The following is a 25,892-nucleotide window of genomic DNA, read 5'->3' on the forward strand; positions in this document are numbered from 1 at the left end:
GCCAAAAGAAAGTTGTATTTATGGTTTATTTCAAAATAAAAGCACATTATTGGAAATTATATATTTATTTATTTTTAAAAATAAAAGCATGCTCTGTCCTCACTTCATTTCTTATGATGCCATCTTGTGGTTGGACAGTACAATGACTTTCAGTGGTCAGAGCAAAAAATACTGTGAAATCACAATATATATCTCAAAGTAATTTATGGTCAAAACAACCACAAGTTTCCACTTTGATTTTGCACAGAAAATCGCAGCCTTGATTCAGCCTATGAGGTTTTAAGTAAAGTCCTCTACTGGCATTCAGTTCTGAGGAGGAGTCATTTCCCACTTCCTTGTATCTTCTGAAGTAAATATTCCATTTGGAGGTTTAGATTTGGCTGTCCTTTCTTGGTCTTCTTGTTTAGGATCTGGAATGTCTCCATCTTTTTCTGTTTGTACTTCTGGATGGCCTCTTCTTTCTGTTGCTTGTTCTTCAAGTACTCCTAAAAACAGCAAACACACAGGCTGTTGTTTAAAAACTTTTTTCATTAAAAAAAATGAAAGACTGTGATCTTATTTTTCTTTTACTTAGTCAAACACATTACCTCTTTCTTCTTTCTCCGCTTCTCTTGGATCCTCTCAAATTCTTCTTTTGTCTTCTGGTAAGAGTTTTTCCTCTCCATTTTTTTCCTCATGCGATTGCTCATTGGAAGACTGGTGGAAACAAGCAAACATTTTTTTTTAAACCCAACATTATAAAAGCTGACTTTGTCTATGCATTCTCCACCCTCTCTTGTTTTAAGTGTTGTGTAAAAGTTGTGAGCCACCCCTCATTTCCTTATAGGACACAATGCATACCATGCTGAGATATGCCAGGTTTTCAGTTAGTAGCTCTTTGGGAATCAAACTGTTTTATCTTTGGCATTTTTTTTTAGGTTCAACTAAAGAACAAATTAGTTTTTGCAACAAACTGCTAGCAACAAAGTGATTCAGTGTAGCCCCAACACTGTTCCATCCTTTGTACAAGGTGTGTTTTCTATGCTTCAGTGATTCGTACGTCATTGCTGAGTGGCTGAACAAGCAAGGAAGTGATCAAAAAAGCAGTCAATGCTCCTTGAAAGCTAAATATAAAGTAATGAGGATTGCTTCATGATTTTGGCACAGTGCTGTATGTCTGCACAGACTTGCTCACCTTTCGCTCTGTGAAGCTGATGTTGGCTCAGCTTGGTTCCCGGATACTGACTCTTTCAGCTCAGATCCCCCACTAACTTCTCCTTCACCAGCTGCCTCGGTCTGCTGTGCCTCATCATCATCCTCTTCCTCTCCATCACCTTCCCCCATCTCTTTCGTCTGCCCTTTCATCCTCAGCTTACTCCTGTTCACTCTGTTTGTCCAGGCTTCTTTCTTCAGTTTCTCTGCCTCAGCCTCGTACAGATGCCTGAGGTGTTCTGGATACTCTTCTTTGTACAGGTTTTTGGACCCTGGGTTCTTCTTCTTCTCCTTTCGCAGCAGTTTGTTGTATTCATGTTTGACTTTCTGCTTCCTGTTGAAAGCAAATCCTTGACCTGAAGAGTTAAGTCAGAGATTTTAAATACAGGCAAATCAAACCATTTAAAAAAAAAAAATCAGATTCAGTGTCATTACTTATCTAGACTATGCTCATGCTCTTGTGTTGACAGTCGTTTGAATTAACCCAACACGGATTAAGTTCTGATTTTAATATGAATTCCTATGTTATTTAAAGATAGAGACTGTGTCGTTTTTACGTGTACGTTCAGCCTTATTGTACCTTCTTTTACGCTGCCTTTGAATAATTTCTGATCGGAGATCCATTTTCTTTTCTTTTTGACACCCTTCGCGCCACTTTTTGTTTTCGCCAAGTCGCCCTCTTTCCCTGCAAACTTCTCATTCTTCGTTTTTTGATCTGTTGGTGCCATGTGTGTTCAGTCTCTTCGGGAAAACTCAAATGTTTACAACCTCCTCGTCGACTTCAGCTAGCATGCCGTTTCGTTACAGACGCTGTGTGATGACGTCAACAAGACAAGACTTGATAAATCGATTGCGGAAGGCCCTATTTCAAAATGTTCCTTGTTGAAATTCCTTGTTATAAATTCATGCTGTAATGAACAGGTATAAAAGGAGGCTTCAGTTAATTTTTTTTAATAGTTTTTGAACAACTTATCAATAACAACGTGAGTTTTATTTTTTTTTTCTTGTCGGACTTCCAAGTATGTTGGTTTTTGATGAAGTGTAAACGCCCTGTTACACTGTGTAAACTCGCCTTGTATGTATGTAAAGCTTATATTATTGAAAAATAAAAAACAGATCAGTAAATTCATCGAACCGTTTTTTTCTACTGCCAATGTCTAGGCGTACACCAGAAGTGGGACGTTTGCGTGCTTGCCCAGCTCCTCTTCGTTTTATTAATTAACATGAAATCCTCCTCATGCAGCCTCACAGAAATTCAGCAACGGATAGACGAAGTCACTCGGTTTCTATCTATAACTCTTAATATTGCTAATGCCCACACAGTGGAGTTTTACACTCACGACGTGTGGAAACGGTTCGTGGCCGTATCACCGGAGGACGTCCTGTCAGCTGTAGGTTCCGGTAATTACCAGCAGAGGGAGCCACAGCACAGGCAAAGTGGTAAGCTAGTTCCAACCAAACAAGAGAGCGAAGGGCTTTTCTTTTCTTTTCTTTTATTGTCTAATATGGAAGCTTGTTTCCTGGAAAAATGTCAGAGAGACCTAATTTCTTAAAAAAATTTGAGATAACAACCCCAAACATTGACTTATGGATGGCAAAAAATAAAATAAATAAATAAACTTTTGGAAACATTCTTCCATGTTTAGGAACAAGGAGTAACCTAATACTAATGATATATATATTTTTAAAGTGTTGATTTTACTTAGACTTGAAGTTGTTAGTTACTTTTGAAACAAGGTAATTATCAGCCCAAATGTGTGTGGATCATATCGCATCTGAAAAGGGACTGCAGATGTTCTGGACCAAAATCTATGTTAGTATCAGCTTATTAAAGATTTGATCCCCAGTATTTATAAATTAATATAAATTATCAAGGCATAAAAGCAAAACTATTTATACATGGACCGAAACTGTGAATTTTAAAGTATATTCTATGTGGACTTTATGTTACAGATATCCCATATCTGTCTCCCTAAACAGAGCAGCCCAGCACCACATTTGGGTTTTGCAATGATACAAAGCGACTGGTTGGCACCCAGGAACTTGTGCAGGCAGCTAAAGAGCACTCTCTTCCCAGCCTTGGACTCTGCATGAGCCGGGAGAATCTACTGCAGGACCTCAGGGACATGAAGTCCGACTCTGGTACTCCAGAGGAGACAGGTAGGGAAGGATTGTTTCCCACTGAGAACAGGAAGCAATCCAGGATTGTCCTGTTCAAATCACAACCATAATTTTTGAACCTATGTGGTGTCAATTTTGGGGAAACTGTGACATTTCTTTCCACTGACCTTTTTTTTTTAATATAGTGGCTGCTTTTGAGTCAGATGAGTTTATGACTTCTAAGAAATCCCATGAAGTCCAGTCCATGTCTGAGGTGGTGGCCTGCCTGGCTCAGCACTGTGGGGTTAATCAGGTAGGGCAACATTTTTATAGGTACAGGCAATATCCTAAAGGTATATACTGTAAAAAAGAAATCTGTAAAAACCACTGAACAGCTCTTAACATGTACTGTTTTTGTTTTTTAACTTGACATCCAGGTGATAGATGTAGGCTCAGGGAAGGGCTACTTGAGCTCCTTCCTCTCTCTTCAGTATGCCCTTCGGGTGTATGGCATTGACTCCTCTAGCACCAACACCCACGGTGCTCAGGAGAGGAACAGGAAGCTAAAGAAGTTCTCGAAAGCATACCAGAAACACACCAAAGCAGCAAGGACGCAATCAGAGGCCACACATTCTCCTCAGGAGGAGTTAATAGAAAGAAAAACTGGGCTGAATGGAGACGAAGATGTTTTCTCTGGTAATGGGCCAAGAATTCGGTCACAAGAGGAGGAGAGGGTGTTAACAAGCTCATCAGACATCAACCCCACAGTGGAAGGACGTTCAGAGCAAAACCTAGAAACAGACGAGCTCTTCCTGAGTGCTTTATCCGTGGATGTAATACAGCCTGCTTCCCCCAGAGTTCCCCCAAGTCAACTCAGTGCTGAGGAGAGAGAGAGGAGGAAGAGAGAGAACCTGGAGAGGAAAGCTCAGAGCAGGGCAGACAGCACTGGAGCCGTGTTTTCACCTCTCACATCTTACGTTACTGCAGAAACAGAGCTCCGAGACCTCATCAATGAGCTGGAGGTGAGCAAACCCAAAGCCAAAAGTAAATGTTTAATAATATAAGTAAAAAAAGAAAAGCTTCTTATATATTCAGCCAGCTGTAGAGCATAGTAGCATAGCTTGATTCCCATAGCAACTCCTAGAATTACAAGTGTGTCACAGCAGCTGGAGTTTGCATTACTGGAGTGAGTCTGGGATGTGACTGCGGTGCCAAATCTGCAGCGCGTCATCATCAATAAATTTTACCATCGATCTCTACTACTCCCCCTACTTGCTTCCACCTCCTTTTCTGTTCTCTCCCATCTCTGTGTGATTTGTCCAAAACCCAGGATGCAGTCATGGTTGGCCTGCACACTTGTGGCGACTTGGCTCCCAGCACGCTGAGGATGTTTGTGGCTAAACCGGAGCTAGCCGCAGTCTGCAGTGTGGGCTGCTGCTATCACCTGCTGTCTGAGGAGTTTGACCATGCTGGACAGAGTAAACAAACACACACACACACACACACACACACACACACACACACACACACACACACACACACACACACACACACACACACACACACACACAATTAGAGGTGTAAATCGCTTCCAGGAGTCAGGAGGTGTGTTTCTATCTGTCTCTGTTTGAGTTGAAAAACTGTAACTGTACACACACACACAGCCTGTGGTTTCTCATGTGCTGTTTATGTCTATTTCTCTCCCTCCTTATTTTCACTGACACTTCTCCCATAGTCCAATCTCAGACACCTGCACTTCATCAATCTGCTCTTATCAGAAATGTAATCTTATATTCCCACAAAGAGTCACATAAACACTTAAACCGAGCCACCACAACATTAAAACCACCTGCCAGATATTGTGTTGGTCCCGCTTGTGAGCACTGACCCGTAGACACAGATCTGTGATGTTCTGCGGTGTCTGTCACCAGGGCTTTGGCAGCTGAGTCTTTGGGTCCTGTGGGCTGTGGGGTGGAGACTGCTTAGATCAAGCCTTGAATCTTCCAAGTCCCAGTCAGTGCAGTGGTGCTGGATTCAGTCCTGTAAGGTTCAGTGTGAACCACTATAGTCAGAGAAGGATTATCCTCTGTATTTTTCCCATGTAGAGATCTTTAGGGTTTACAGAGAATGGTCAGAGCAGTAGAAGATATCCAATGAGCAGCAGCTGGCTGGGCAAAAATGATTTGTCAGGGGAGAATGGCCAGGCTGTTTTGGGCTGATAGAAAAATAACAAAATTAGCCACTCGTAAAAACCAAAGTATGCAGAAGAGCATCTCTAAAAATACAACAAGTCAAACCTTGAGGCATATGGGCTACAGCACCTTTGCAGCAACTGTAGGTAGACTCAGTCAGGTTGAATGGTGTGCTTTATACAGTGGGGCAAAAAAGTATTTAGTCAGCCACCGATTGTGCAAGTTCCCCCACCTAAAATGATGACAGAGGTCAGTAATTTGCACCAGAGGTACACTTCAACTGTGAGAGACAGAATGTGAAAAAAAAAAATCCATGAATCCACATGGTAGGATTTGTAAAGAATTTATTCGTAAATCAGGGTGGAAAATAAGTATTTGGTCAATAACAAAAATACAACTCAATACTTTGTAACATAACCTTTGTTGGCAATAACAGAGGTCAAACGTTTACTATAGGTCTTTACCAGGTTTGCACACACAGTAGCTGGTATTTTGGCCCATTCCTCCATGCAGATCTTCTCGAGAGCAGTGATGTTTTGGGGCTGTCGCCGAGCAAAACGGACTTTTAACTCCCGCCACAGATTTTCTATGGGGTTGAGGTCTGGAGACTGGCTAGGCCACTCCAGGACTTTCAAATGCTTCTTACGGAGCCACTCCTTTGTTGCCCGGGCGGTGTGTTTTGGATCATTGTCATGTTGGAAGACCCAGCCTCGTTTCATCTTCAAAGTTCTCACTGATGGAAGGAGGTTTTGGCTCAAAATCTCACGATACATGGCCCCATTCATTCTGTCCTTAACACGGATCAGTCGTCCTGTCCCCTTGGCAGAAAAACAGCCCCATAGCATGATGTTTCCACCCCCATGCTTCACAGTAGGTATGGTGTTCTTGGGATGCAACTCAGTATTCTTCTTCCTCCAAACACGACGAGTTGAGTTTATACCAAAAAGTTCTACTTTGGTTTCATCTGACCACATGACATTCTCCCAATCCTCTGCTGTATCATCCATGTGCTCTCTGGCAAACTTCAGACGGGCCTGGACATGCACTGGCTTCAGCAGCGGAACACGTCTGGCACTGCGGGATTTGATTCCCTGCCGTTGTAGTGTGTTACTGATGGTGACCTTTGTTACTTTGGTCCCAGCTCTCTGCAGGTCATTCACCAGGTCCCCCCGTGTGGTTCTGGGATCTTTGCTCACCGTTCTCATGATCATTTTGACCCCACGGGATGAGATCTTGCGTGGAGCCCCAGATCGAGGGAGATTATCAGTGGTCTTGTATGTCTTCCATTTTCTGATGATTGCTCCCACAGTTGATTTTTTTCACACCAAGCTGCTTGCCTATTGTAGATTCACTCTTCCCAGTCTGGTGCAGGTCTACAATACTTTTCCTGGTGTCCTTCGAAAGCTCTTTGGTCTTGGCCATGGCGGAGTTTGGAGTCTGACTGTTTGAGGCTGTGGACAGGTGTCTTTTATACAGATGATGAGTTCAAACAGGTGCCATTCATACAGGTAACGAGTGGGGGACAGAAAAGCTTCTTACAGAAGACGTTACAGGTCTGTGAGAGCCAGAGATTTTCCATGTTTGAGGTGACCAAATACTTATTTTCCACCCTGATTTACGAATAAATTCTTTACAAATCCTACCATGTGGATTCATGGATTTTTTTTTTTCACATTCTGTCTCTCACAGTTGAAGTGTACCTCTGGTGCAAATTACTGACCTCTGTCATCATTTTAAGTGGGGGAACTTGCACAATCGGTGGCTGACTAAATACTTTTTTGCCCCACTGTATGACATTTGCAGATTGGATCCAAGAGTCCTCCGTGTCATGTCTGAGCTAACTATTTATTTAATTTTCCATAGCTGGGACATGCCCAGCCACACTGCAATGTTGTGGCTGATTAGTGCATATTCCTACTTTTTAGTAAACAAGTCCAATATTCCACTGAGAATTCTGAGACTCGGCCTAGTTACCCTTCTGGAGATTGAGTTAAGCTCTGACGCCTACTGTTACAGTCATTAGACTGGATTTATGGATTTAAAATGGCTGTTGAAGGCTGCTGAAAATGAGAATATTTGACCCTTGTATTTAAAAACAGAATCTATTAGAAGGAATTGATTCTGCAGCCAGCGTGAAGTATTCTGTGTTTACGGTGTCGTAGTTAGCCCCGAGTTTCACACCGTAGAGGCTGTTTATCATTGTCTGCTGCTGCCCTAGCTTGACGGCAACGCAGGTGCCAGAATGCAGGCTGATATCATCCCTGTCTCATATATTCCTCCACTCCAGAGTTTATGAGGTATGAAATTGTCTACATGTGTCCTCGTGCTTTGTCTGTAGCCTCTGCACGTCTGCAGGAAAAGAGGCCTCGCTGCTGTCGATACAGCACCACGTCATCTCTTGTTAACAGTGCGACCCTCGACACTTGAGAGTGGAAAATGCTATCATGACAGCTGATTGAAAACACTCTTTTCCACACTTGTTTCTCGATCATTTAAGGAAAGGAACAAAGGCGTTCGCTCACACACGCACAGTTTCACTCCCCTGTTGGCCTTACAGTGCAGTCTGGGCTGCAGGCCAGCTCCTGTGGTGGCCTGCTTCAGCCCAAAAAAGGATCCAAAGGCCTGAAAGCTTCGTTGGAGAAGGACGTTATACATTTATGTGATCGGCTCATTTAGAATTCAAGGATTTCCTGAAGTGCAGCATCCACATCTAGTACTGTAAACTTTCTATATACTCACAACAGCAAAAACGACTCCAAGACGAGTACAGCTTTTGAGTGTACATGTCCGGTCACGCACTAGAATATCAGAAATATTTATCTGACCACTTCAGAACGAGCTCTGTGACCAACACAAGCAAAGCTACTATAAACAGCTCTGTGCACATAATGTACTGAAATCCACCCTTCAGATGTCACAAAGCCTCGTCCACTTCAGTTGCTTCTAAGGGCCTGTGTTGGCGGCCATGTGCCAGGCAGACGTGAAGCTAACCTGACTGCTAATATGCCCCCGTGTCCAGAGCAGTTTGTGAAAGCCTGACCATCCACAGCTGCACATGTTATTAGTGCTTCCTTTGACTGTACTCCCACTGGATTCGCTGTGCCTTGGCCTCAGTCTTCCAACCTTTTTAAAGGGACATGAAAAGGATGGCATGCTGTCAACACTCGCCACCCTCCCACTGGGAATCAGGGTTTTTGAGTACTAAGAACTCCTGCGGTTAGAAAAATGGGGCTCAAATTGCTATTTTTCCACACAATAATTAGAGGTTAGCTGTACTGACTATTTAGGGGGTAACATATGAATTTGCTTGCATTAAAAGAGAAGTTTGAAGTTCTTTTGGGTGATTTTCTGCTGAGAGTTAGATTAGCTTAGCACAAAATGATTAAAAATTAGGAGGCTGATGGTCTTAGCTCCTCAAAGGTAACGAAACACTCTATCAGCATCTATAAAGCAAAATAATTACGCTAGGTGAAATTTGCTAAACTGTACAAAACCTCAGGATTGAATCAATGTTATTTTTAGGCTAGGCTTGCTTTCCCCAAGGTTTATCTTTTGTGCTAAGCTAAACTAAATTCCTGCTGGCTGTGTCTTCGGATTTAATTTAACACTAACTAATAGGTCATTTGAATCCACTCCCCTGGGATGTTCTAAGGCAATCACTGCAAAAAACAACAAAAAAAGTTCGGTACTTTTGCTATCTTGATGTTTCTCTTGCAAATATTTGAAATAGATGAAAACAGCATGAAAAATCCCACTGGTCAACTAAACTGATTAATCAGTTGACTCATATTCCTGTGTGTCCTCTCACAGAGTGTTTACAGAGTGTGTGTGGTTTCCCTCTGAGTCAGTACCTCCGTGACCAATCCTGCTTTTGTGGCAGAAATGCCAGGATGTCAGCATGTTTGGTAAGTTTCTCATGTGTTTTTTTTTTTTTCTTTTTTCATGGCTGCATACAAAAAGCCCCCCAAACAAACAAAAAAAACTATTAGCTGACAGTAGAACTTTACACTGATGAACTCAAGAGTCTGACCGTCAGTGGATGAATCACATACTGTTCATGTTTTCATAACCCTTGGTGCATACTGAGGTCTGATGGATACAGTCAACTGTATTTATACTGTTGCTTCCAGTGTATATAATTTTGCTTCTGTAACCAACCACAGTGGATTTGAAATGAAGTAGTGAAGCTGTGATTGAAGTGCAGACCTGCAGCTTTATTACAAGCGGTTTAAAAAACGTTGCATGGCAAATTACACCCATTTGTTATAAAGCCTTTCCATTTTCACAGGCTCAGAAGAAACTGTCCCCCCACCACCACACACACACACACACACACACACACACACACATTCACTTGAACAGCATGCTCGGATGCATTGAGGTCACTTGTCTGAATTGGATATTTAGGAACATTACATTTGTTCGCCTTACAAATCTCTGGGGCTGCTTGCACAGCATCATCCATCGTGGCCCTATTTTTATGCTGCAGATCTGAGCACCTTGGCCGGGAGTCCATTGATTAGCCACTTATTAATCGTCACACAGTTGCTTAAAGACAGACTCCCCAAGGATTATAGCTGGAAGCCAGAAATCTTCTCGTATCAAGGTCATGTCTCTCTCCTCTGTGACCAGTCCAGATATGTGTTCGTAGAAAAAACATCATCACCAGATCCTACATCCACCAACGCATCACTGCGGTTTTGACAGACACTTTGGTATTTTTTGTGTCAGTGGTTTCCCAATAGTGTGCACATTGAGGCAAGTCTGGGTGTGCCCTGATCCAGGTGTGCTTTGGTATTTTTGTACAACCATTGAATTGTTATTGCAAACATATAACTGTTCTATGTGCACTGCAAGGGTCTGTTTCAGAATCAGAAGCCAAACAACTCTTCTGAAAGAAACTTGGCCTACCTTAAAAGAGCACTGGATTCATACCAAAGGCTGACAAGTTAACAGAGGCAAAGTATTGTTGAGTGGTGACAACTCTGCAATAGATTACAAATGGCACGGGCTGTCAAAGAGTGTTATTCTGAAAAGCAAAAAGGGAGAACTCTTTGGGTGACAAAGATTGTTTTGCATAGATACTCCGTAGTTGTGGCTTGCTCGCAAAGAGTTTGAAAACTAATACTTTGGACCATCAGCCCTTTCATTCTGGCCCAAGGTAAAAGTTTTTTTCTTCACCAAGGAAATACCAAGAATTCTTCAATCATCAAGAAATTTCTTGCCTTCCTTGGGTAAATGTCTGTGTTATCCATGTTGCTGAACTTTCCGGTGGATCCCTTCTTTCCAAGAACCTGCAAAATTGAACTGGCAACCCAAGAGTTTCCACTATCTTTCCAATAGATCTCTTTTGTTTTTCACCCTAGCGATGGCATTCTTCATGTGCGCTGACACATCTTTCCATGTCTGTAATATTGAGAGTTCCCATGAGCAGCTACCAAATTCAACTTCAATATGTGGCGTTTTACAGAAGCAAAAATGTACCACTGTTCAAATACTTATGTACCTAATATACTAGACCAGGGGTGGGGGAACTCCAGGCCTAAAGGGCCGGTGTCCTGTAGGTTTTAGAGGTGTCCTTGATCCAAGAGAGCTGATTTATATGGCTAAATGACCTTCTCAACATGTCTCGAAGTTCTCCAGAGGCCTGGTAATGAACTAATCATTTGATTCAGGTGTGTTGACCCAGGGTGACATATAAAACCTGCAGGACACCGGCCCTTGAAGCCTGGAGTTCCCCACCCCTGGACTAGACAATAGGCTCAGAAGTCTTGTAGAGTCCATCTGCTGTTCTGGCAGCACACAAAGGACCAAGACTATATTAGACAAGGGTGATCATAATGTTTTGGCTCATTAGTATAACCAGAGCATCAGAAATGTTTTTTTTTCTTTGCTCCTACAGCTCACTTTTTTTCCAGGAAAGTCTTTGTCTTAACACTTTCCCATTTGTCTCAAACAGGCACTGGAAAGAGTTGCACTTGGCCAAGGGGTAAGTAAGGCGTGCATACTAACTGTAATCAATATCATAGACAAATAGCCATCATTGCAAAAGAATGGAAGCTCTTTCTGTAAACTGTCATTACGCTCATCAAAACAAATACATCAAATGATTTCAAATCACAAGTGCGGGCTTTCACAATCACCCAGGACCGTATTATCTTCATTGCTGATCTCCGGCATGCATTCAAACAATCAGCCCATTAATTCTGCTATTGTTTTAAGTCTGTGATTGACTACAGTGTATTTATTTGAAATGCAGAGCTTGGAGGCTCCAGGCCAAAGCTGATACATGACACCCGCTGCCATTAATATGGAATGTTTATAAATATTAATGCAATCATGGAAAGATTGATTACTGACTGGAACAGAACTCTGAATCCAAAAACAGGCTTGATTGCTTGCTAGTGTTGCACTAAGTTTGCAAAGTGTCAGAAATATTCGTCGGCCATTTGTACACATGTTTGGTGAAGGAAAAAAAAGTTTTTCACTGTAAAAGCTGAGTTATGTTAATTCAAATAAACAGCTTTGTCCTTCCCTGCAGATTCAGATGGAATCTCTGTTCTACCGAGCAGTCCTTCATGTTATTCTGAGGGACCACTACAGCTCCTATAAAAGGTAATCTACAGGAATTCACATCTGGACCAGCGGATTTCTAGTGGAGTATGAGAAATCAGGGCAAATGCATGTAATTTTTTAAGACCTTTTTTTTCCTTCCCCCTGTCAGTGTGTACAGTATCAACTATGTTTGGTTAGAATGAGTGAGAACAGAACAGGTGTCAAGCTTTGATAGCAGTCCAAAGGTTTTGTTTTATTTGTTGTGAACCAGAAGTGAAAGGTTTCTTTCTCTGGCTTGTTTAGGTTACAAATGACCCAAGACTTGCCAGCAAAAGCCATATGTACTCAATTCCTGGCCAGATTTGGGTGTATTGTTGTATCAGGCCTAATGAATAATAGACTTGAGGGTTCAAATGAGCTTGAAGTTTACATATAGGTTAGTTAGTGGACAGAAATTGAACCGACAGGAAAAAGTCTTTTGTTTCCAAGCAGGTAACCTATGGCAATTCTAGCGGCTAGAGCACAGCTACAAATGTTTTGTTCTGAAAATGTTCAAAGATCATTACCCTTCAGTGTTATAGTGATGTTTTCAGTACAGGAAACATTAAAAAAATCTGATTAATAAACCAGTTTCCTGATCTTGCAGGTATTATTTGCCAAAAAATAGGAACATTCCCTACTACATGCAGCGTGACCCCCACATAGGACAATGCTGCTTTAATCTAAATGCTAACATAAGCTATGTTATATGTTCATACTGTCTGCGCTAACACATAACATAGCTGGAAACATTCCTCAGAGATTTTGGCCCATGTTGACACGATGGTGTCACACAGTTGCTCCAGATTTGTCGGCTATACATGTGTGATATGAATCTTCTAGTCCACCACATCTCAAGGTGCTCCGATTGTTTTGAGATCTGGTGACTGTGGAGGCGATTTTAGTACAGTGAACTCAAAGTTGTGTTCAAAAAACAGTTTAAGATGATTTGAGCTTTATGATATGGCATACTATCCTGTTGTAAGCAGCCATCAGAAAGCAGGTATGCTGTGGACACGGTCAGCAACAATACACAGCTAGGCTTAGGTATTTAAATGATGCTTAGTTGGCAATAAGAGACTCAAAAAGTGCCAAGAACGTATCCCCCCCACACCATTAAACCAATGCCAGACTGAACTGCTGACACGAAGGAAGATGGATCCATGCTTTCATGTTGTTTACACTTAATTCTGACCTCACTGTTCAAATATCACAGCAGCAATTCAGACTCATCAGACCAAGTTTTCTCAGTAGCTCATGTGCTTCAAAGTTTGATGTGTTGGCATGCTCGTCTGCATACCTTGGTATTAATTAGTGGCTAGCTGGGTTATTGTTACCCAAAAGCAGCCTGGCCATTCTGTTCTGAGGTCTGGCATCAACTACATCTTCACCCAGGGAACTGCTGCTCACTGGATATTTTTCCTTTTTCAGACCATTCTCTGTAAACCCTAGAGATGGTTGTGTGGGAAAATCCCATCTCAGAGGAGGTCATCACCATGCCGTGTTCAAAGTCCCTAAAATCACCTTCCCCATTATGATGCTTGGTTTAAACTTCAACCTAAAGTCGTTGAATTATTACCTTGTTTGATTGATTAGATATTTGCGTTAAAGAGCATTTGAACTGGTGTACTTAATAAATTGTCCAAGAGTAAATACTGTTTACCATGCTTATCATCTTATTATACAGAGTTAGCATTGTAACAGTTACTGTTAGCACTAAACACAACAGTAGTTGGTCAAAAATGACAATTAAAGTGATGATGGGACTCTAATGCTAATGCAATCAAAGTCATTCCAATATATACTGATGGGAAGGTGAATGTACCAAATTTCATAGCAGTCCATTAAACAGTCTAAAGAAAGCCAGTAAAATCATTAAAATTTGTACTCTGAGAATCATTTCTATAAAACTTCAGATGCTTTTAGTTATTTCTCTTTCGACCAAAGTGGTGGCGAGACTAACTGGACATACATGCCGTAACTGACTTACTTAGATCCACAAAACTACTAGGAATAAAAAGGTGAGCCGTTGCCTACAGAGAATTTAAATAAAGGTACCAAAATATGGGCACATATATGAGAAGGCAGCGTCATAACGCACACAGAAACATGTTTAGACTGGCAGTGGTTCTTGATTATGCATTTTAAGTTAAAAATTCCTGCTAAACTCCACATCTCCTTTTTTCTTTGTGAATTTTCTAGTGTTTCTTGTGGATTTTTGGTATTTTAATGAACATTTGTACATTTTCTACATTACTAGAAATACTGTAAAAAATAGAAATTCTTAACACCATCTGGTAGCAATTAAGGCAGAATATGCAGGCATCCTTCAAGCTTCAGTTTGTCCTTAATTCACCTTGCTATCCAAAGAGTAGCTGCTGCTTTACAACCCAGCCCATTCTCACTCCATTCCCTATACTGTAAGGCCTTTCAGCCAGTGTAGTGCACATCTTTAGTGACTTATTGTATCTGCCCGACAAAGCCAAACAATAGAAGGAAATGCTGCAGACCTCAGTTTACTCTTATCAAAATATTATCACTCCAGACACCATCAAAGAGAACCTGCCTGCTGACCTTTGACCTTCATCAGATCAGCATTGAATACCCATTTGTCTTCCCCAAACACCAGCTATTCCTCATCGTTTAATCCTTAGAAACATTTGCTGAGGTGTGAGTGCATCACTGAGCAGAAACATGTTTGTTCCACAGTGAAAAGCGAGTTGGGAATGTTTACTCCAAAGCAAAGTCATTTGTGGACTACGTTCGGCGAGCTCTGCGCAGACTGGAACTGGATGAATCAAAGGTCGGGAGCAGAATATTACACTCATCTTTACACCTTCCACAAACACACAAGAAAAGAAATAAACACACTGTCCTTCTGCATTTTCAGCTACAGATTTAGGTTAGAGCTAGACTCAGTAAGTGGACCATTTCCAATCCATATTTTTACTCATGACCTCAAACAGAGAAGCGTTGCATAATTCACAATTCAAAATTATCCTTATTTGTTTTATACTGACCCTTGTTGTAGTCCCTGAGTTCATTCTCAGCTGTTTAAGCTCCTCTCTCTTTAAGGCCACCCTCCCTTTGATCCAGCTGGTCTTCTGATTGGCTGCATGGGGCCAGTCCCAACCAGCCAATCAGCAGCTGGATAGGCCCAGATGTTTTGACATCTTACAGAGCCATAAGTACAAAAAAAGACTGTCTGACAGTGGAATTATACATCTGCACCTACTGCACTGTGACCTAATGTGCAGCTCCATAGGAATCTAACTACACGTCACACTCAGTGCGGCCTCCACAGATATAAATGCTAGCAACAGCTTTAGCCACTTGTGAAGCCGACATCATAGGCTGCGTGTAGATGAGGCCTGAGCTTTTGCCTCTCAGGGATTACTTTCACATATGCTGACCTCATTATTTGAAAATTTGAGCAACAATCATTCTAACAGCATGTATGTGACAGGATATAAGTAAAAACCTAACAGGTTGATTTAGGTTAACAATAGAGTGTGTCGTATCGTATAGTATAGTATAGGATCTTAGTATAGGATCTTTCACACTGTTGAGAAGTCTGTCATCTGGTTGCTCTGGGTAACAGTGGGCGATGGCGCGCTGTCTGTCTGTCCCATGTTTCTCACAGCTCTTTAAAAACATGCTATTTTCTGTCACTTGTCCCACTTCACATCTCCCTCACAGCTTGCTTCCAACTTTTTTTGTCATTCTCCTCTCTTTTACCTGCATATATAACACGTCACTCTCTCTTTAGCTCTCTGACAGCGACATCCAGGATTATCACAACACATACAGAGTGCGAATGGATGAGATGCATGCTTTTAACATGGTAAGTCTTCCATACATCTTGGTTCTCTCCCTGTCGAGCATCCTAGTATTTAATTCCCACCTTAGATTCCAACAACATGTTTAAACCCTTTTTTGTGTAAAAATCTTTTTTTTCCTGTAAAAAGAAAAAAAATTACAGACCACTAAGTGAGGTCATTGTATTCTACGGGGAAATAATGAGAGAGTGATTGCTCTGAACGAGAAGAAAACCACCCACTTTTTTCCCTCTTCTTTTCTGAGGCCACTAATTGTGATGTCAGCCAGCATACCAGTTTTCTTTCATGACACAAACCAGTAAAATAGGTTTTGGGGAATTGCGGACTACTTGGAAGACACAAGTTTTGCATATGTGTCAAATAGAGTTAAAAAAAAAAAAGATATACACATGTGCTTTCTCTCATGTCGGCCTCTTTCTACAGCTGAAGGTGACCCTTGCTCCCTGTATCGAAGGTCTGATTCTCCTCGATCGCCTCTGCTATCTGAAAGAACAGGTAAAAAAAATATTTGGTGTCATCAAACTGTCAAATCCTGCTTAAATGAATTCAACTCTGATGGTGCTTCAGAACATTCACAGCACAGCTTTGGAGGATTTTTCCAATTTTCTGTCTGGGCTCATCTTTATGATTCGCTTGTTCAGCTTGTTGATTGGGATATGAAATATACTTCCCAGATGATGAAAGTGAACACACAGAAATGTCAGCTGAAATCTGGAAACCTCTCTTTGTTATTGACAGTAACATAGGTGTCGGCTAAATTGAAGCCAGCCTGCAATTTATCATCTCGTGTTCCGGCAGCCAAACACAACACGCTAATCTTTGGTCTGAGTCATAACGATGAGATGTGTATGATCGAAAAGCTTTGAAGTTCTGATTATGCGAGATTATATGTCAGATGAACCTCCTTAAATGAGAAGGGGGGGACGTAATCAAGCTCTGTAACATCAAGTGCACTGGTCAGCGTTTGGGGGATCTCCCTTGAGGTCAAGCAGAGGAAGGGGGGAAAATAGGAGATGATGGATGGATGTTAATGTGATCCATGCGGTGATAAGTGTGCAGAAGCACGTTCAGCCTTAAACAATCATGTAAGCACACAAAGATCAGGTGTTGAATTGATGTGTTTTCACTGAATTTGCAGGCCCTGATAGTAGAACAACGATGCACATATTCCAGTAAGGAGAGATCATCTGGAAGAAGAGAATGAGATTTATTACAAAAAATATGAATATGCAAATTTAGACTCAAATGAGAGGCGACATCATGGAGCAGATTCCCAGATTATGGTAGGAGATTGGTTGGACCCACAGGAGTCACATACACTGCTTGTGGAGCAGAGTAAGCAGATGGCTGCTGAGCACTTTTGGATGAGATGCCCTGGAAAACTTGGATGATGTAGAGATGGGGAGGAGGAGGGTTGCACGACGGGCGGCCTGAAAGGGAGAATTTACAGATCACTTTACAGAGCGAATTTAAAGGACTGAACAGGGGCCTGAATGGAGGCTGATTGACCCAGAGAGTGTGGGCAGATAGATTATTTTTGGATAAAAGCACAAATGGCAACATTTTCATAGAGGTGAGTTTGACAGCGTGGAAAATCGAAATCACACCGGGGCGGCGCAGCCGAGCGTGAAACGGCTGGGTTTAGAATTAGCACCTCCAAGTCTGAGGCCATGGTTCTCAGGCGGAAAAGGGTGAACTGCCCACCCTTTGTTGTGGTGGATTGTTGTCCCAAGTGCAGGAGTTTTAAGTATCTCAGGGGTCTTGTGAGGGAAGAGTGTAGCAGGACATTGACAGATGAACTGGTGTGCCACCGGCAGTCAAGTTTCAAGTTTTATTGTCATGTACAGATAAACAGTGTAGCCACATTTACCCATAATGAAATTCTTTGGCTCGAGCTCCTCAGCTTTACATGAGCATATAGAAAGTCTGCAGTTATATTAAGAAGAAAATAACAGAAAATAGCAGTAATAATAATGATAAAAGAGAAAAAAGAGAGGAAAAAAGTATTAAATATTTAGAGAATTTAAGACAAGTTGGTATTTACAGGTTGTGCAAAACTTGTGCATGAGCATTTAAGTGGCATTTGTTGAAGTGCCAGTGTGTAGAGTCCTGTAATTATAGTGAGTGTGTAATGGTGTGTATAGAATGTCAGCAGTTCAAAAGCCTGATGGCTTGTGGGTAGAAACTGTCTCTGTGTCTGCTAGTGCGAGTCTGAATGCTCCCGAATTGCCTGCCGGACGGCAGGAGCGTGAAAAGTCTGTGGCTGGGGTCATGCAGAAGCTGTACCGGTCTGTTGTGGTGAAGACGGAGCTGAAAATAAAAGAGAAGCTGTTGATTTCCTGGTTGACCTGTGCTCCTAGCGCTTGTGGCCATAAGCTGGTGTCAGTGACAGAAAGGATGAGATAATGGGTACAAGTGGTGGAAATCAGCTTCCTTGCAAGAGTGGAGGGTCTCTCCCTTAGTAATGGGGTGAGGTTTTAAGTCATTTAGAACAACTTGAAGCAGAACCAGTTAAGGTGGTACAGGCATCTGACCAAGATGTGTCCTGGAGGTCTCCTATGTGTGGTGTTCTGGGCATGTCCTATTCGGAAGACCCAAGAAATCCTGCGTGGACGTGGCCAGGCAGAGGGAGGTCTGGTTGTCTCTCCTTAGACAACAACAGCAGCAACAAAGCTCTTGCTTGTGATGGTTTAATGGATGACAGTGTTAATCAGCCGCTCAGTCCCATATTTTGCATAGGGGCTGGTCAGAATTTGAATTTGTCCGTCATTGGTTTGTGACTAAACCTAGCACCACCCACCAGGCCTTCCTGTAAAATCCCCCAGCCACAGGTTTTTAATCCAGATAAGAACTCTAAAGAGTGTTCACGGGTAAAAGTTTATTGTAGAAATACTATTTTAGGGGAGGAATTCCCAAATGCCTCACAGCAAGAGGGTCCAAGATCTGAATCCTCTGTCTGGCCGGGGGCTTTCTGTGTGCTGTTTGGACGTTCTCCCTTTGTTTGCATGTATTGGTGTGACTGTGAGTGTGAATGGTTGTCCTTGTTAGGCCTGCAGCAAACTGGTGACCTGTTCAGGGTCTCGCCCTAAGTGGAAGGATGACATGATCACTTGATCGTGTATGAATCATATCAGAGTTTCAGAAAAGGTGGGCGGGAGTAAGCGACACAGTATGCTTGTTTTATTGGTGTAAATGCTCCCCATCTGTAGATATGCACTTCTGTCCATGATAGCACAGTGTTAGAACTTACAACGGATATTTTTGAAGACCCCTTGGCTATGAGTTACAAACACCTGCTTTAAGATTTTTAAATGGACTGAGTACAAACATGGTTGTGGGGTGACTGCCTGAGAAATTTCTGAACACACCCTAGTCAGCACTAGATGATGACAGAGAGAGAGAGAGATTTCCAGCGCGCATACAACCTCTGGGTTGGCTACAGTTCTACAGCTAAACAGCTTAGCTGCCAAGGAAGACAAACTTGTTTTGCACATAAAGATGAGCCCACCTGAGTGAACACTTGCACAGATATTTCTTCTCGGGGGATTCAATAGAGAATTCTTTTATAGAGGAAACATCCTTCAGCTGTAATAAAGCCCAAACTGGGAGCAGAATCAAGATTTTTATATCAGCTCTGTGTTTTTTTTTTTTTTGTTTTTTTCCTTGTATGCCAGGAGGACGTGTCATTCTCTGCACTGGTGCAACTGTTTGACCCCCTGTTGTCTCCCAGATGCTATGCTGTCATCGGACTCAAGAATGATGGGAAAAGAACTACAAGCTGAGGAACTCGAACATATGCACATAATACAATGATTCAAGGTTCATGTTTATACATGAACGAAGCAGCAATCATGCTTTGAAAGTGATTGTATTATGTATGCATTCCCAACTGTTTGTTTTAATTGCAACATTTCATCTAGTTTGAATCTTTTTTTTTAATGTTATCTCGATTTGTGGAACACATGGTGTTACTTTTAAATGGAAAAGTATCTGAAATATTTCTACTTCTCTGGTCTTGGCCTTGGGTTCTTCTCAGAGATCAAACCCGTGCTCGAAACACCTGGAAAAACTGCCTTTTCTCTTTGATAGCATACTATGTATTGCATCCTTTTAACATGTTTTTAAAGACAGTTTAGGGGGTTTGAAGCATTATGGGATTTAAAGTAACCAGGTTCCCCTCAGCAGGTCTGGAAACTCAATTTCTAGAATCCCAAACCAGAGGAAGTAGAGGAAAAGACAGGGCATGTGGTGCCCTTGTCTCCAATCTTAATATTTACTTTTTTTAAATTTACCTCTGCCTCAGTTATTTAATAAATCATATTCTTTGTACATGTTTGAAAATTAATGTATGTGGGTTTTGTTTTTGTTTTTTTGTTTTTTTAGCATATAGCTCTTCTTCTGACCTTTCCCTGTAAAACCCGTAAGATGTTCGTGTGTGCAAATTGCAGTAAATCAGCAGTTTCTGAAATATTGTGACCAGCCTGTCTGACACCAGCAACCATACCACATTCAAAATCACTTAAATCACATTTCTTTCTCATTCTGATGCTCAGTTTGAACTTCAGCAGGTCATAAAGACCATGTGTATTTTTTTAGCTGCTACAGTGTGATTGGCTGATTAGATATTTGCATTAACAGGCAGTTGATCAGGTGTTCCTAACAAAATGACCAGTGAGCATATAGTTAATATGGTTACTGTAGGAATAAAACATTACATTTATGGGAAACTGTTCAGCTACCAGGTTAATGGATGACAGCTTCTTACTATATGAATATAATATTTAACTGGTTAAAATGTTAAACCCTCTGTCAAGTGCAAAACTTGACCGAAATTTAACAAACTCAAAATAACCGCTTTTGTAGTGTTAGTTTATCTAACAAGACTGCAGTTGAATAAATAAAACATAAAAGTGTTTGGAAACAATATTTTCTTCCTAAATGATGAGAATTAGTTCTGTCAAGTTGTATTCAGCTTTGTGCAAAACCGCACCACTGAGCCAGTAATGAGTATGTCAGCTGTGTGTGTGAACATTTTCATTAAAGCTAGGTAGTAAATTATGGAGCCTGAACAAACGTAGCCTGCAAGTAAGGAAATAGGCCATAGGACACTTTCCCACTGTGCAGCACTGGTGCAAAGCATTTCTTGTTTTCTCCCACTGCATCTATTTGTCACTGTAGCCACAGCAGCCTGCACATCTGTTGGCAATTCATAGGTCTGTCAACGTTGCCGTGGTGAAGCTGTGTCCTCGAGTGTTATTTTTATCTCTGTAAAGACACATGGCGAGGCTCTCTCTGCTGTGTCTGGACCGTGTTTGGATCCGGCACCGTGCTTCACACTGACAGCCTGCTGTAGTGGCCGAACTGGACTGACACGAATACAAACAATTCAAGATGTGTACAAAGCTTGTTTAGGATATAAATATTGTCGGGTTTTGTTGCGGCGTGTGAGTCACGTCCTCTTGACCTTTCCCATCTTTGACTTCTAGCACGCATGTTTACGCAAATTCAAAAATCTCCTTTTCATGTGCCCACAAGGAAGAGGAGGAAAATGGCACGATGAAAGGCCTGCATCCGACACAGGCACGTGAAAGAAACCAGTTGAAAGGTATAGTCGGCGCAGTGTAGGCAAACTGCAATTTCCTGATTTGCAGTTGACAGATGACAGGGAAAGAAATGTTTCAGGGTGCGATGACGGCTTCAGACAGAAATCGTCTCCAAGGAAAATAATTCAAAGCGTTCCCATCTAAGACTTCTCACTGTAAGGTAGGAATGAGAGGAAGCAGAGAGGAAGCGAGGGGAGTGTGTCAACACATTTGCTTTCAGCTGCGATCACTGTTTCTCACGGTGGTGTTTGGATACAATACAAGCTCCTGCCACCCTCCCTGATTTAAACTAAAGAAAAAATCTCAAGGGTCCACTAACGTAATAGGCACTACTGTCCAGTAATATCTCTATTACACAGCAGGTCCGTGTGAATGAATGTAGACTGGAAGAATGCTCTTTCATCCAAGAGGGAAAACAAAGTCTTAGTCAATGAATCCAAAATAATTAAAGGATACAATGTCAAAGGGAAGTGCTGAACTTTATCAGAGATAGCATGACTACTTCAAGTAGTCATTTCTAAAATACCAGATTGCAAATTAAGATTAGGTCTCTGCTGTTATTTTAATATGTTCCATCTAAAGAATCGGTTGTTGTGGTGCTGTCTTTTACCTAAACAGAAACAGGGGACTTTTGGGACATTGCGTGCCAGTCACAAACCACCTTGTCGCCGCATATGGCTTGTGGAAATAAAGAGATTCAGCTGGACGTTGCGCTGGAAACACGCGGCTTGTTTTTTATTGTTATCACCTCCGGCCTCTGCAGATACATTCTCTGAAGACGCACGTGGACCAAAACGCATTCACCTGTCAGAGATTTATCTGTGGAAGTGTAAACAGGGATGTCAAACTATGTAAATGTTTGACTCGCCGCTCCAAATAGCATCGCCGTGAAGAACCACTTAAGAGAGAATGGACAAATGATGTTTTCAGTGTGAAACACAGTCATCACATCCTTTGAAAAACAGTTCTTGTCGTTCTGATTCATATTTTCCATTCATCTTGCCCGCTCCCTTGGAATGGTATCCAGATTAATAGCAAATTAGACTGATTTAAAACATCTGCTAAGTCATGAAAAAATAGAGAAAAAAAAGAAACGCTGTTACGTGTGGTCAGCAGAAAGTCCAAAGTCAGTGTTACACAACAGTTTGTCTTATATATATTATTAAAGGGCAGTAATGTTCTTTTACAGCGACATCCACTTCATTAGGTTCACCAGTTCAACTGCTTGTTGCAAGTAAATAAATAATCAGACAATCACATGGTAGTAACTCAGTGCATTAAATGTGACATTATCAAAACCATCAAAACATTATCTACTGGGATTTTCCCACACAATCATCTCTGGAGTTGACGAAGAATACTCAAAATAAGAGAAATATCCAGTGAAAAGCAGTTCTCTGGGTGGACATATCTTGTCGATGTCAGAGGTCAGAGGAAAATGGCCAGACTAACTCTAATAATTACTCGTTACAACTAAGGTATGCAGAAGAACTGCTCTGAACTCATAGCACATCAAACTTTGCAGCAGATGGGCCACAGGAGCAGAAGGCCACACCAGAAACGAGTCCTGTCAGGTAAGAACATGAAAGTGAGGCAGAAGTTTAACAGAAACATCGTCTGCTCTGACATTTGGATGCTAAGGTCCGAATATGGCATAAACAACATGAAAATCGTGGATCATGGACCATGTCGCAAAGCTCAAACCAGCACAAACTAATATACTGAACATAGCAGTGCACTAAAACAGCCCCCACAGTCACCAGATCTTAATCTAATAGAGCACCTTTGGGATGTTGTGCGCCAGAAGATTCACATTATGAGTGTGAAACTGATAAATCTGGAGCAACTGCATAATCTTATTGTGTCAAAGTGACCAAAATCTCTGAGGAATGTTTCCAGCACCCTGTTGAACCTGTGCCATAAAGAATAAAGGCACTTCTGGGCTGGATCCCACTAAGACAGAAGGGGGTCCAGCCCAGTGAGGTAGTATCCAACAAAGTGGCCTGTGAGTGTATATACGCTCAAATACACAGAGTGGCTATGAGCACAGAAGCTCAATGCTGTTCAATAAAATACTCTAAGATACTAATACTGTACTACACATGAGTGTTTTCATTATCCTCACATTAGGGCAACTTTTTTATTTAATACAGGTTTTATTTTTTTTACAAAAAGAACACAATCCAGTGACATTTTTAACCACTATTCAAGCCAACTTCAGTCAACCATTATCTTGATTTAAAAGTAAATGTCAAATAACAAAACCTCATTAACTTATCTACTTTAATTTACTGCCCAAGCCAAAACAATAATCGTGCTCACACTTATTCAAGACAAAATGATATTTCTGATCTTCCTGAATTAGGACGTGAAGGCTTTTGCGGATGTTCCACAAACCAGGGTGGGTTTGATCTGAGGTTCTGATTTTCGGTTGCCAAGCTTCAATGTTGATATTAATACCACGAGTGTGCTATTTCTGTGAGGCCTGGTCCTTCCAGCTGTGATTATCTTTTTCCTGTGTGATGTCAATCTGCTTCAGGGGAAGAAGCAGTGGTTCCGGAGTGAATAGCATGTGGAAATTACCATTACTTGCTCTGTAGGGCTAAAAGGGATGAGGAAGTGGACATAGTTGTGGCATTTAATATTTGCCCTGTTGCCAGTTTTGCCTTTTACTTTACTTAAGATTTGCTTTGTGAACTGCTAAAGAACATATTTATTTAACCTGTGCACTTGTATAATGACGCTATTAGGAGTAGTGAGCACACAGTAGTGAGAGGCAGATGGTAAAACCCCTGGAAATATAAGGTTACTGCTTGTACACAAGAAATAGTTTAATGCACACCCCAGTGTAAAACCGTAGCTTTGAATACAATAAATAATTCACAACATGTGACCTTTGGAGATAGTGGCAGGTTAGGTTTGTTGGCTTAGGACAGAGCCATGCTGTCTTTATGCTAATCAACAACAAACATAATGTTCATTGTGAAGAATCATGCAAAAACAAGTCTGGATGCATATCATATTCAGTATGTGAGCATTAACTTTTTCCATGAGCAAAACAAAATCTGGTTTTAATGATCAAACACATACGTTTTAAATTATAAGCTTTAAAAATGATTGCCACTTCCCCCCAAAACAGAAAGCAAACAGGAAATGAAAGAAGGAAAAATACATTAATCAATTATGGCAAATGCACTGAATGCTCAAAAGACTCCTCATCCTCCACTTACTGAGGCCTCGAGTGACCTTTCGGGCCGGCATCTGAAACCAAAATAGAATGTTTTTGTTTAGGATTCTTGGCTGTTTACACCAAAAGAGCACGGAATATGTTCGTTACGAGCCAACACGGTAAGAGGGTTGCAGGTAATCAGTCTGAGGGAGTAAACACTTATTCCCTTCAATGTGTTTGTTTTGCCCTGGAGCTGTTTATTCTTTCCCCTGGAATATTTTTTCCTGATTTTTTCCGTTACTAATCCCTTAATTACTTGTGCGGGCTTCTCCCATACAGAGCATCTCCTTGTCCCTTTGGGGCAGACAGAGGGCACAGTGTTCATCTTTGTGTTTGCCTCCTAGCATGTGTTTGTTTGAGTATAGCTTGTGACAATGATCATTCACAAGACTCCTTATCTATAATGACTAACATAAAAAAGGGATATATTTTGAGCTTGTCTCATTCATAAACTGTTAAATAGATCAAATCTCTTCCAACAGCCCAACACCAACTCTCATTTGTTACCTCTTGACACTGATGAATACTTTAGAAGAGGAAAAACATCAACATAAGTCTCAGGTCTCCTAAATAATCCAGCAGACAAGTTCCATGAGGTGGAGGTCAAGTCCTGCTCAGAATTAGGGTCACTGGTACAAATGTCTCTCTTACTTCCACCCTGAATTTTTTGTCACTGTCTCAGCCATTGTCAGCCAGTGCCCGTATGTTCTATACATCCTCCTCCAGCCATCTGTTTTTCTTTCTCCGCTGCTCTGCCCTGGATTTATCGTCTTGGATCCCCAACTGTGGGACAGGCGTTTGTCCAGCTGGTAGTCAGCGGGGCCAAAAGCGTTTCCAAACTATTATGCGTGCTCACCATAGGGTGAGGTACAGTAGTTAATCAATCACACCTACTCTCTCAGTAACGCTTCTCCATAGAGACAGTGGGGGGTTGGTGTTGCAAATTAATCAATATTTTCAATTTGGAGTAAGAAAGAAGCTAATGTGACACCTGCAGTGGGAGTGGCTTCCCATCTCAGCTTCCCAGAGTTAAATTTAAATAGAATTTCAAAGAAAAAGGGCCTGAGGCTTCCACCAGTTTGCAGTCATTAGGCAACATATGCCTGATGAGAAAGTGCTAAGAAATTATTATCTGTTATCCCCT

General features: G+C 41.5%; 2 protein-coding genes across 5 annotated transcripts; one reads left to right on the plus strand and one right to left on the minus strand.

Moving 5' to 3' along the window:
- Positions 1–8: 8 nt before the first annotated feature.
- On the minus strand, positions 9–2,020 carry ccdc59 (coiled-coil domain containing 59). Its single transcript, XM_004548281.3, has 4 exons — positions 1,772–2,020; positions 1,175–1,547; positions 588–696; positions 9–485 (listed from the first exon to the last, which is right to left on the minus strand). Exons 1-4 carry the CDS (start codon positions 1,917–1,919, stop codon positions 321–323), a joined length of 795 nt encoding a protein of 264 aa, XP_004548338.2. The 5' UTR covers positions 1,920–2,020; the 3' UTR covers positions 9–320.
- A 17-nt stretch (positions 2,021–2,037) lies between these two features.
- Positions 2,038–20,646, plus strand: mettl25 (methyltransferase like 25). Of its 4 annotated transcripts, none has more exons than XM_076875762.1 (13): positions 2,038–2,174; positions 2,353–2,631; positions 3,172–3,351; positions 3,498–3,604; positions 3,729–4,313; positions 4,622–4,769; positions 9,294–9,388; positions 11,443–11,472; positions 12,025–12,098; positions 14,787–14,880; positions 15,847–15,921; positions 16,340–16,411; positions 19,591–20,646. In XM_076875762.1, exons 2-13 carry the CDS (start codon positions 2,415–2,417, stop codon positions 19,696–19,698), a joined length of 1,785 nt encoding a protein of 594 aa, XP_076731877.1. In that variant the 5' UTR covers positions 2,038–2,174; positions 2,353–2,414; the 3' UTR covers positions 19,699–20,646. The 4 variants fall into 4 exon arrangements, with proteins under 4 accessions (XP_076731877.1, XP_076731879.1, XP_076731878.1 ...); XM_076875764.1 differs by having other exon boundaries at positions 2,056–2,174; positions 2,515–2,631; positions 3,269–3,351; XM_076875763.1 differs by having other exon boundaries at positions 2,056–2,174; positions 2,515–2,631; positions 19,591–20,645.
- The last annotated feature ends 5,246 nt before the right edge of the window (positions 20,647–25,892 follow it).

The sequence above is a fragment of the Maylandia zebra genome, linkage group LG17 (assembly GCF_041146795.1).
Source record: "Maylandia zebra isolate NMK-2024a linkage group LG17, Mzebra_GT3a, whole genome shotgun sequence".
In the NCBI taxonomy this organism is placed as follows: domain Eukaryota; kingdom Metazoa; phylum Chordata; class Actinopteri; order Cichliformes; family Cichlidae; genus Maylandia; species Maylandia zebra.